The sequence below is a fragment of the Lepus europaeus genome, chromosome 8 (assembly GCF_033115175.1).
Source record: "Lepus europaeus isolate LE1 chromosome 8, mLepTim1.pri, whole genome shotgun sequence".
NCBI classification, from domain to species: Eukaryota; Metazoa; Chordata; class Mammalia; order Lagomorpha; family Leporidae; genus Lepus; species Lepus europaeus.
The window spans coordinates 23,929,630-23,941,666 of record NC_084834.1 but is presented as its reverse complement, the minus strand read 5'-3'; the positions used below and the strand labels follow the sequence as shown (position 1 = coordinate 23,941,666).

General features: G+C 43.4%; 1 protein-coding gene across 1 annotated transcript in view; it reads left to right on the top strand.

Moving 5' to 3' along the window:
- The window catches only part of DCHS2 (dachsous cadherin-related 2), a 315,764-nt gene that overhangs the window by 227,998 nt on the left and 75,729 nt on the right, over positions 1–12,037 (top strand). The window contains exons 7-10 of the mRNA XM_062199052.1: positions 102–201; positions 1,039–1,041; positions 4,588–4,742; positions 6,063–6,903. Coding sequence (XP_062055036.1) covers positions 102–201; positions 1,039–1,041; positions 4,588–4,742; positions 6,063–6,903 — 1,099 coding nt within the window. The remainder of the gene's footprint in view (positions 1–101; positions 202–1,038; positions 1,042–4,587; positions 4,743–6,062; positions 6,904–12,037) is intronic.

Sequence of the window (12,037 nt, the reverse complement as noted above, 5' to 3'; positions counted from 1 at the left end):
AATGCTTTGTGTGATGTACACCTTCATTTAAAGGTCTGCTGTTATATACTAGTGTGTTAAGATGCCACTGACTCACCGCAAGCCTTTTGTTTTAATTACAGGTTCTGGAAGGCCAACCCATAAATATGTTGGTCACAACTGTGTTTGCGAAGGATCTCGATGAAGGAAACAATGCAGAAGTCATCTATTCAGTGGCTTCAGGTAAAAGACACTGTTCATACAGGGTTAAGAGTCTATAGAATTCCCTCTTTCTTTTAGCTTGGTATCATGATTATTCAGATTACCATACTTAACTTTGAAAAATAACACCAAATTATAGATAAAATACATTTTCTTTGTCAAGAATCACAGCTATTTTCTTAAAAAAAGAAGAAGAAAGAAGAAAGAAAGAAGAAGAATTTATTTCAAAACCTTAATGAAAAATCTATGTCCTGGGGCTGGCGCTGTGGCATACTGGATTAAGCTGCTTCCTGCAGCACCACCAGTATGAGTCCCAACTGCTCTGCTTCCAATCCAGCTCTCTGCTGCAGCTGGGAAAGCAGTAGAAGACGGCCCAACTTCTTGCACCTGCATGGGAAGACCTGGAAGAAGCTCCTAGCTCCTGGCTTCAGTCTGTTGTAGCCGTTTGGGGAGTAAAACAGTGGATGTCTCTCTCTGTCTCTCTCTGTGTGTGTATGTGTGTGTGTGTCTCCCTTTCTCTCTGTAACTGTGCCTTTCAAATAAAATAAGCAAATCTTTTTTAAAGAAATCTATATCCTATTGGAGTGGCCCACAAGTCATATAAAGCCTCATGGAATCATTTGATCTGGCCCTGCCTAGGCCACTGCAGGGAAGACTCGAAATTCAAATTCGATATATTTATAGTGTGCTAATTTTTAAACTGAAAATATTTTATGGCCCATGAATGATGTTATAAAAATGGCTCTTGACAGAAAAAAAAAAAAAGATAAAAAGATTCCCCACCCCTAAATAGTAACCATCCGTCTCTGATGACTAATTTACTGTAAGCTGAAGTACAAATCATCTTTTATTGAAAAGAAGGTGGTGGCCAGTGCCGTGGCTTAACAGGCTAATCCTCTGCCTTGCGGCGCTGGCACACCGGGTTCTAGTCCCAGTTGGGGTGCTGGATTCTATCCCGGTTGCCCCTCTTCCAGGCCAGCTCTCTGCTATGGCCCGGGAAGGCAGTGGAGGATGGCCCAAGTGCTTGGGCCCTGCACCCCATGGGAGACCAGGAGAAGCACCTGGCTCCTGCCTTCGGATCAGCGAGATGCGCCGGCTGCAGCGGCCATTGAGGGGTGAACCAGCGGCAAAAAGGAAGACCTTTCTCTCTGTCTCTCTCTCTCACTATCCACTCTGCCTGTCAAAAAAAAAAAAAAAAAAAAAGAAAAAGAAGGTGGTAGTTATTGTGTAAGAAGTGATATTTAACGTGACTGTGAATGCCAAGAATTGTAAACATCCATGTAGGATACTCTTGAGGTTAGAGTTGATCATACCCAGAAAATATCACGTATGTGTTATCTGCCTATGTATGTAAACATAGGAACTTCATTAAGACAGGGATACTTTTATGTGTGTGTATTTAAGATTTATCTATTTATCTGAAAGTCAGATTAGAGAGAGGGGCTGGGGCTGGGACAGGCTGAAGCCAGGAGCTAGGAACTTCACCATGTGGGTGCAGGGACCCAAGCACTCGGACCATCTTCCTCTGCTTTTCCAGGCCATTAATCGAGAGCTGAATCGGGATATGGGATGTCGCTGGTGGCTTTATCCTCCACGCTGCAAAACCAGCCCCACTTCTGTGTCTTTATTTTCGTGGTGCAGGCATTAGGTTTGCTCCGGTCATTAAATTTAGTTGGCACCATGTGTTAGGCTATTTTTTAACTTTCTATTTTTTATTTTTGAGATAGCATATTTTTAATTTATGTTACTCTCAAAGGCTTATTACTCCACTAAATAAGGAGTTCAACAAATAAAAAGTAAAACGACCCTAGTTCATCAGGAATATAAGCAATAACCAAATGAAAATACATCTATTTCATTCATGTGTGGTAAATTTTAAATAGTTATAGATTATTAAAACTATAGTAGTGTATAATTCCTAACAATTTATTTGACAAAAGTTTAAAACAAAGTTTGAAAAAGAAACCCTAGTGTTTTAGACTATGTTTAAAGACACTTGTTTCCTTGTTACATTTGATGCGTACGTGGGAAAGCAAGAATCAGCATTGTCCTCACCTGCAGGTGATCTGATCATCTTCATGCAAGATCCAAAAGATGCTACAGGCGAATCACTGGGGCCAAGACAGCACCTGTCCTGGGCAGCCTGCCAACACCCAGAACTCGCTAGCATTTTAAACACTCAGAACCTTTAAAAAAAGAAAGTTCTCATTCACCTTAGTAAATTCACAAAGAAAGGGGCCAGCATTGTGGTGCAGCAGGTTAAGCCACCACCTGAGATATCCACATCCCATGTGAGCACCGGGTTCAAGCCCTGGCTGCTCTGCTTCTGATCTAACCCCCTGCGAATGCACATGGGAAAGCAGCAGAAAATAGCTCAAGTGCCACCCATGTGGGAGACCTGGATTGAGTTCAGGCTGCTGGCTTCCATTAGGCCCCCCTCTGGTTGTTGATTGGGGTATGAACCAGTGGGTAAGAGATTTGTGTGTGTGTGTGTGTGTCTGTCTGTCTGTCTGTAACCCTGCATTTCAAATTAATAAATAAAAATCTAAAAAGAAAAAGATCCATAAGGGAAAGTGTAAAATGTAGCACAGACTTACTGTAAGGGAACGAAGCGTGGGTTTCGGAGGTATTCATTTGCGTGGGCTCCTCTAGGGTGCAGGATAATGAACCATGTATCTGTAATATTGTCCTGTTGTTCTCAACAAAGACTCCCCACATCAGCCTATGTCCCTATTAGGGGAATAAATTCCAGCAAAACATGTACGAAGATTTGATGCCATTTTATGGACATGTGTATGTTTATTATCTGATTTGATCAGTGCACAAAGCATACATATATCACAGTGTCACATTGCACGCAATAAGAAACACGCAATTATTATCTGAAACTTTAACATGTACAAAGCTTTGGTGTATAACAAAATATTACGGCAGGATGCAAAAGACCTCCTGAGGGCAGCCACACTTCCAGTGACCAGAGTGCTTCCACCTGGCCCACTCCCTGAAGACCATAATTGGAGTAAGTGTCCACTCTCGGTGCTGCTCATGGAGGACTTCAGGGTTTAAACATAATTGTGAGTTCAGAGGCCAAATCATATTCAAATCATGGCACCAGGCCTTGGACAGGAAATGTGCAGGTGAATCTGCGTCATTGCATTATACCATAGACACAAAGATGTTACCAAAGACTACTAGGATCACGTCCCAAGGAGCCAGGAACCAACTTGATGAGGATGCCAGTGGTGAAGGATGGCACAATTTCCATGTCAATAACGACAGTAATGGCAATAAATGAAAACACATCTGATATGTTTCCATTTCATGCTTAAGGATTCTGAAAAACAGGGCACAACTTGACTTATCACAGTTGGAGCATACGGGGATGTAGTGAAAGTTTAGCATTGAGTATTTATCCTGCCTTTCCTTTATGAACTGTTTTTACTGAGTTGCCCAAAAAGGAGATGGGAGAAAGTTTCTCTTTACTGAAATAATCCAGCTAATCAATGCAGAGGAGACAATAAACCAGAATACTACACTTTGCAACACTTAATGAACCCTTAGGGGATCTGGGCTGTGTATCAACAAGGGCCAGTACTGGCAACAAAAGGCAGCCAGACACATACCTCTCAAGGGAAGCACAGCATGTGTGATGTAATCTTGCCCAAAAAAAAAAAAAAAAAAAAAAAAAAAATCAAGCCTGAGCCTAGAGAGTTCTCCAGTTTTACCGCCCAATTTAAATAAAACACAATGGACAGAGGAACTGCATAAACTACACACTGGAGATGCAGCAGCCACATCTAGATAAACGTGATGCTGTTTTTTCAACCAGTGAATTGCAAGGGAAAAAGGACTCAAATGGCAAGAATCTATAGACTGAAGGACTATGCAATAAATGGACTTCATTTTGATCCTAATTGGAACAAAAAGTACAAGGGTATTCGTGAGATGATTACATGTATTAAAGCTTATTGGGCATTTGATGATTGTAAGAAGTCCTTTTTAAAAAGTATAATATGCTCCTGTAATTTTGTTAAAATAGCCCTTGTCTTTTAAAGATGCACTTGAAATATATACAGAGGCAATAATGTGATTTCTGTGACTTCTTTCAAAAGAAAATTGGGGATGGGGAGTATAAAAAATGGCACATTAAATAAGACTGCCCATGAATTGATAGTTATTGGCACTAGAGGGAGGGCATGTGTGAGTTCATTTTATCATTCTCCTTTTTTATATGCTTGAAAATTTCTATAATAATATTTTCAAATATCTGAAATATTTCTTGTCTATAATTTAGTGAGATTTTACCTTCGCTCTTGCAGATGATCACAGAGATTTGGATTCGTTGATTCTCTGTCTCCTGCCTTGTCAATCAACAGTGACTTCTCGCTTTTGTGTCTGTGTGTGTAGACCAATCTGATCACTTTAAGATTGACGCCAACAGCGGTGAAATAAGAACAACCAGGATCCTTTCGTATGATCATCGAGCCTCCTACAGGATGACTGTTGTCGCCAGTGATCAGGGAGTTCCTCCTCTGCAGGGGCAGGCAGTTGTTAATATTCAGGTAAAGTCATCACCGTCAAAAGCAGATGGGTGTTCTGAAGGCTTCATCTGATATTGAGAGAGAGAGGTATCCCCCATTTACTGCTTCCTAAATGGCTACAATGGCCCGAGCTGGGCCAGGCCAAAGCCAGGAGCTCCTCCAGGTCTCCCACATGGGAGCAAAGACACAAGCATTCAGACCACTGTCTGCTGCTTTCCCAGGTGCATCAGCAGGGAGCTGGATTAGAAATAGAACAGCTGGGACTTGAACATGGGCTGCCTTTGTTGCAGACAGAGGCTTAACCCACTATATCACAACACTGGTTCCTCATTTGATTTTTATACAGGCATCTAGAGTGACAATACAGTTAATGCATGAGTACTATTTTAAGAACACATCATACATATATATTTACCATTTTGTTTTTACTTGCAGAGTATTTAGATCTAAATAATTTAAAAATTAGCTTTATATAGTTCCTGACAAGATGGTCATTGCTGCAAGAGCATTTGTGTTGCTTTACGTTGAACAAATGTGTCTTGCCTTTCACTTACCCCTAGCTTTAAGGGCCTAATAAATTTGTGGGAGAATTCAGTATGTAAACACATGGCCATGTAATAAATCACATTGGGTTTTCTTTTGCACTTTTTTAAAGCTTAGCAAAGTTGCTCAAGACCTGTATTTGAGGACTTTCCTTTAATTGTAGAGAGTGAACAAGTTGTAGGAAGTTTTCTTAGTAAGAAAAAAAATAACACAAACCAGTCAAAAATAAGGTGACTACGCATAACTAGATATATTTTTTTTTGCTGATGCACATGGTAATCAGTGTGTGTGTGTGTGTGTGCATACTCAAAATTATGTGTCCCAAAGAGTTCTATATCTAAATTATATATTTTCCTAGATTAAATATATGTGGGTTTCGAGAAAAGTCTACAAGGTCATATTTCAAGTTTCTTGTTTCGAAGACACATGATCCTTCAACGTAAAGATATGTTGTCATCGTGGGTAGACTGGTCTCCAGGATTTAGAGCGCTCAGAGCCTGCATTTGCACTGAAGAATGCCAAGGTCACCGTTCCGCTCAGTTATTGCACGGCCTCACCATGCTTCCATTTCACCTGTTAGAGCAGACAGAAACGTAGAAAATTCTGTCGCACCCTGCCAGTTGTCCGTCTTCTGAGACATCCTGGGACTATATGATATAAAAAAGGCTTTCTCACCAATTAACATATGTACATCACACAAAAGAAAGGGAATTAGCTTTTATACTATCATAGCATGTGTTGGCTCAACTGTCTTAAAAAATATCCCAAACTAACAGCTCCATTTTGTGCTCACTTTAGGTGATACCACTGTCCACAGGGAGAGTTGCCATTGGTCAGAATATCAGACATTTAGTTATACCGGAGAACTTGAAGCCTGCCAAAGTGATGAGCTTGAGGAAGTCCCCGGATCACCTCCAGCATCGTAATGGAAAGTTGCATTTTAGCATCGCTGCAGATGACAGCGATGGTCCCTTTGACGTCGACAGCACATCAGGAGACGTGTTCCTTGCCAAAGACCTTGACTATGAAGTTAGGTCTCATTACCTTTTCCGAGTGGTTGCTAAAGACTATAGCAGGGACCCCGCCCCGAGCAGCACAGTCTTCCTCAGTATCGACGTGGAAGATCAGAATGACCACTCCCCGTCTTTCCAGGAAGAGCTCATTGTGATAAGCGTGGAAGAGAATGTCCCCATTGGGACTCTGGTGTACGTCTTCAATGCCAAAGACGGTGACGGCAGTTTTTTGAACAGTAGAATTCAATACTCCATCGAATCCCACCACCCTGGAGTGAATCCATTCCTCATCCACCCCTCCTTCGGCACACTGGTCACTGCAGCTGCCCTGGACAGAGAGAGTGTTGCCACTGTCACCCTGACAGTGACTGCGTCTGACCGAGCTGTGAACGTGACGGACCGGCGAGTGGCATCCCTCATTGCCAAAGTTGTGATTCTGGACGTCAATGACCACAGCCCCACCATTGTGTCTTCCCCTGTTGCCCACGTCAGAGAGGATGCAGTGGTGGGCTCCTTGGTCCACCGTGTCACTGCTCGAGACCCAGATGCGGGCAGGAATGGAAAAGTCACATACAGCATCCTCTTGGGAAATGAAAACAAGGCCTTTGCGTTAGACAAGTCATCAGGTACAGTGTCCTTCATGGCGCTTTCTAAAATTCCTGTTATATTTTATTGTGGTGAAAAAACTTAGCATGGGTCCTACTCCCCGGACGAAGTTTTAAAGGTACAGTACAAATCTGTTGACTCTGGGTATTGTGTTGCATAGCAGGTGTCTAAATCTTGTTCATCTTGCATAACTGAAACTTGAGTTTCTCCCCCCTCACTGCCCTCCATTCAGCCTGTGACATCCACAGTTCCATTCTTTGATTCTATCTGACTCTTTTAAATACCTTATGTAAGTGGACTCATCTAGCATTTACCTTTCTGGGGCTGGCTAATTATACCAAGGCTAATGTTCTCGAAGTTCCTCCATGTTGTGACATACTGCAGAATTTTTTTATTTGCTAAGGCTGAAGAGTATTCCATTGTTGTTTTTAATATTTTATTATATTTATTTAAAAGAGAGTTACAGAGAGAGGTAGAGAGAGACAGAGGTCTTCCATCCGCTGGTTTACTCCCCAGATAGCTGCAACGGCCAGAGCTGTGCCGATCCTAAGCCAGGAGCCAGGAGATTCTTCTGGGTCTCCCATGTGGGTGCAGGGGCCCAAGGACTGGGGTCATCTTCTACTGCTTTCCCAGGCCATAGCAGAGAGCTGGATCAGAAGAGGAGCAGCCGGGACTAGAACCAGCACCCAAAGGGGATGCCAGTGCTTCAGGCCAGTGCTTTAACCCGCTGCGCCACAGCACCGGCCCCAAAGAGTATTCCATTGTGTGTGTTTACCTGATTGTTCTTATCCACACAGAATGCTGATAGACATTTAAGTTGTTTCCTCATCTTGGTCACTGTGAACAGTGCTACAGTGATCCTGGGAGTGTTACTGTTTTTCAAGACTAATTTCAATCCTTTTGGACAAATATCTAGACGTGGAGTTGTTTGTTTTATATGGTAGCTCTGTTTTTAATTTTTAAAAGTATTTATCTATGTATTTATTTGAAAGGCAGAGAGAGCGCACCCCCAACTACTGGTTCACTCCCCAAATGCCTACAGTGGCCGCTGGCAGAGCCTGAAGCCAAGAGCCAGGAACTCAATCCGTGTCCCCTAGACAGGTGGCAGGAACCCAATTACTTGAGCCGCTCCGAGCTTTCTCCCAGGACCAGCATTCGCAAGAATCTGGAGTCAGAGACTGGAGCTTGGTGTCAAACTCTGGTCCCTTAGTGTGGGGTGCAGGAGCTCCAGGAGATGTCTTAACCCCTGTGGCCAATGTCCACCCTTAATTTTAGTCTTTTTGAGGAAACTCTACACTGGTCTACACAGTGGCTGCAACAGTTTTCATTCTCATCAGCGGTGTGCAAGGGTTCTAGGACTTCCACATTCTACTAAACACTTCTCTTTTTTTTTCTTTCTAAAAATTATTTTTTCCACTTTATTGAAGAGAGAGAGAGACCCACACACAAACAGGTCTTCCATCAATTGATTCACTCCCTGTATGCTCACAACAGCCAGCCTAAGGCCAAGGCAGAAGCCACAAGCTATCAACTCAAGGCAAGTCTCCAACAAGGGTGTTAGGGACCCAACTTCTTGAACCATCACCTGCTGCCTCCCAAGGTGTACATTAGCAGGAAACTGGAGGCAGGAGCTGGAGCCAGGACTCAAACCCAAGAACTCTGACGTGGGCTTCAGGCATCCCAAGTGGTCTCTTCACCTCTATGCCAAATCCCTGGCCCTTGTTTTTCCTAATACCCATCCTGATAGTTGTGAGATGATGTCTCACCGTGATTTTGATGTGCATTTCCTAATCACCAGTGACATTGTACATTATTTCATATATCTGTTGACCATTCGGATGTCGTCTTTGGAGAAGTGTCTATTCAGGTTCATTGTCGATTTTTCAGCCAGATTATTTTTAAAAAAGATTTTTTTTCTTTGAAAGTCAGAGTGACAGGGAGGGAGGAGGAAGAGAGAACAGAGAAAAATCTTTGATCTGCTGGTTCACTCCCCAAATGACTGCAATGACCACAGCTGGTCCAGGCCAAAGCCAGGAGACCAAAACTCCATCCTGATCTCCCACATGGGTGCAGGGGCCCAAGCAGTTGGGTCCTCTTTCACTACCTCCCAGGCACATTAGCAGGGCACTGAGTCCCAGCCACTCCACTTCTGATCAAGCTCTGCTGTGGCCTAGGAAAGCAGTGGAAGATGGCCCAAGTCTTTGGGCCCCTGCACCTGCGTGGGAGACCTGAAAGATGCTCTGGCTTTGGAATGCCACAGCTCTGGCCATTGTGGCCATTTGGGGAATGAACCAGCAGATGGAAGACTCTCTCTCTCTCTCTCTCTCTCTCTCTCTCTGCCTCTCTGTAATTCTCCCTCTCAAATAAATAAATAATTTTTTTAAAAAAAACATATGTTAGTTTAAAAATGTTCTTCCCATTCCATAGGTCACCTTTTCCCTTACTGGGAAGAAGATGTTCAGTTGTGTGTTGTATCATTATTTGATTTTATAGCCTATAGTTTTGTTGTCATGTCCTTGAAACCATTGCCAAGACCAATATCAGTGAAGCTTTTTCTCTTTGCTTTTTCCCAGGAGTCTTACAGTTTCAGAGCTTACATTTAACTCTGTAACCCATTCTGAGTTTATTCTACATATGGTATGAAACAAGTGCCCTGCTCATCTTTGGCATGGGGACATACAATTTTTCCAAGATTGCTTGTTGAACAAACTGTCCTTTCATTTTTGTGTATCCCTGGCACCCTTGTCCAGCATCAGTTGATCACATACATTTGGATTGGTTTGTGAGCTGTGTACTCCATTCCATTAGTGTTTATGTCCTTCTCTGTGCAAGTACATCCTGTTTTGATTCCTGTAGCTTTGTAATATGTTTTGACATGAGGAAGTGTGATGCTTTATTCTTCTTTCTTAAGATTATGTTGGCTATTTGGGATCATTTCAGATTGCATATGAATTTTGTGATTATTTTTTCTATTCAAAAATGACACAAGAATATTCATAAAGACTGTATTGAATCTATAGATCCTTTTAACAGCATGAGCATTTTAATAATGTTAAGTCTTGCACGTCATGAACACAGGATATCTTTACATTCGGTTGTGTCTTTATTAATGTCATCAGTATTTTGTGGGGTTTAGTATGCAAGTTTCTCATCCCATTATGTTTATTCTGAAGACTTTAATTCCCTTTGGTGTTATTATCAGGAAGGTTGCTTCTCTAATTTCCTTTTCAGGTACTTTCTTGACTTTTGTATGTTGATTTTGTGTCCTGCCATTCTGCTAATTTAGTGGAGTCTTTTTTTAAGATTTATTTGTTTATTTGAAAGTCAGAGTTACACAGAGAGAGGAGAGGCAGAGAGAGAGAGAGAGAGAGAGAGAGGCCTTCCATCCGATGGTTCACTCCCCAATTGGCTGCAATGGCCGGAGCTGTGCCGATCCGAAGCCAGGAGCCAGGAGCTTCTTCTGAGTCTTCCACGTGGGTGCAGGGACCCAAGGACTTGGGCCATCTTCTACTGCTTTCCCAGGCCATGGCAGAGCACTAAATCGGAAGTGGAGCAGCTGGGACTTGAACTGGCACCCCTATAGGATGTGGGCACTGCAGGTGGTGACTTCCCTCACTACGCCACAGCGCCGGCCCCTTGGTGGTCTTTAGGTCATCTATATATTATATCATATTGGTTGCCAGAAGGGACCATTTTACTTCTTCCATTTTGATTTAGAGAACTTTTATTTCCTTTTCTGTCACTTTTAATTAATATCTTTCATCATTTGCTTAGATTAATCCTTTCACTTTCCTCTTTAAATTTTCTTTTAAATTTTTTTTTTTAATTTGAGAGACCCCTCCCCCCCATCTACTGATTCACTCCCCAGATGCCTGCGGTAGTCAGGACTGGGCCTGAGTGGAAGCTGGGAGTCAGGAACTCCATTCAGTTCTGCCATGGGGATGGCAGGAACTCATTACTTGACACATAACCACTGTCTTCCAGGGCTCCCATTAGTAGACATGCTGGAGTCAGGAGCTGGACTGGGAATGAGCCCACACACAGCAGTATACAATACTGCTGGGCACCTGATTCACTAGGTGTGATACCCACCCCTGTGAGCACTTTAAATTCCTGGCTTGGGGGAGGCATCAGGCCTTGTGAAAAAAGCCCACATCTCAAATCACGGTTCCTCGGCTGAATCCCAGCTCTACTTCAGATTCCAGACACCTGCTAGTGTACACCTTAGAGGCAGCAGGCAGTAGCTCAACTACCTGGGTCCTGGCCCCCCACATGGGAGACCCAGATTAAGTTTCAGGATCCTGGATTCAACTTGGCCTGCTCTGGCTATTGCAGGCATTTGGGGAGTGAAGCAGTAGAGGAAAGATTTCATGCCCCCTCCCCCAACAGAACAAAAGGCCAGTTAGTGTACCCACGTCCTGTACTGGACTATCGGGGTGTCTGCGTATGGTTCCAGGCTCCAGCTCCTGACTCCAGCTGCAAAGACGACCCTGGAAGGCGATGGTGATGGCTAAGTCCAGGGTTCCTGCCACCTGCGTGGGAGACCTGGATTGAGTTTCTACTCCCAGCTTCAGGCCCAGTTGCTGACATCTGGGAGTAAGCCAGGGGATGAGGGAACATGTTCTCTCACTCTTTCTGTGTGTCTCTCTCCCCATATACATATTTACATCTCAAATAGACTAATTAAAATCTTTTGGCTTGCTATACCTTCAATTTACACAAATATGTAGAATAAGCACAGTGGTAGTACCATCTTTGGAGAACCAATTTCAATCGGCCTGTTTCTTGATATTGACTATGCCTTATAGCGTAGCTCTTTTTTTATTTATTTGGCAGGTAGAGTTATAGACAGTGAGAGAGAGACAGAAAGAAAGGTCTTCCTTCTGTTGGTTCACTCCCCAAATGGCTGCTAAGGCCAGCGCTGTGCAGATCTGAAGCCAGGAGCCAGGTGCTTCCTCCTGGTCTCCCATGTGGTTGCAGGGCCCAAGCACTTGGGCCATCCTCCACTGCCCTCCAGGGCCACAGCAGAGAGCTGGACTGCAAGAGGAGCAACTGGGACAGAATCCGGCGCCCATATGGGATGCCGGCACCGCAGGTGCAGGATTAACCAAGTGAGCCACAGCGCCCTATAGCTAGCTCTCGTTTCATGAATAT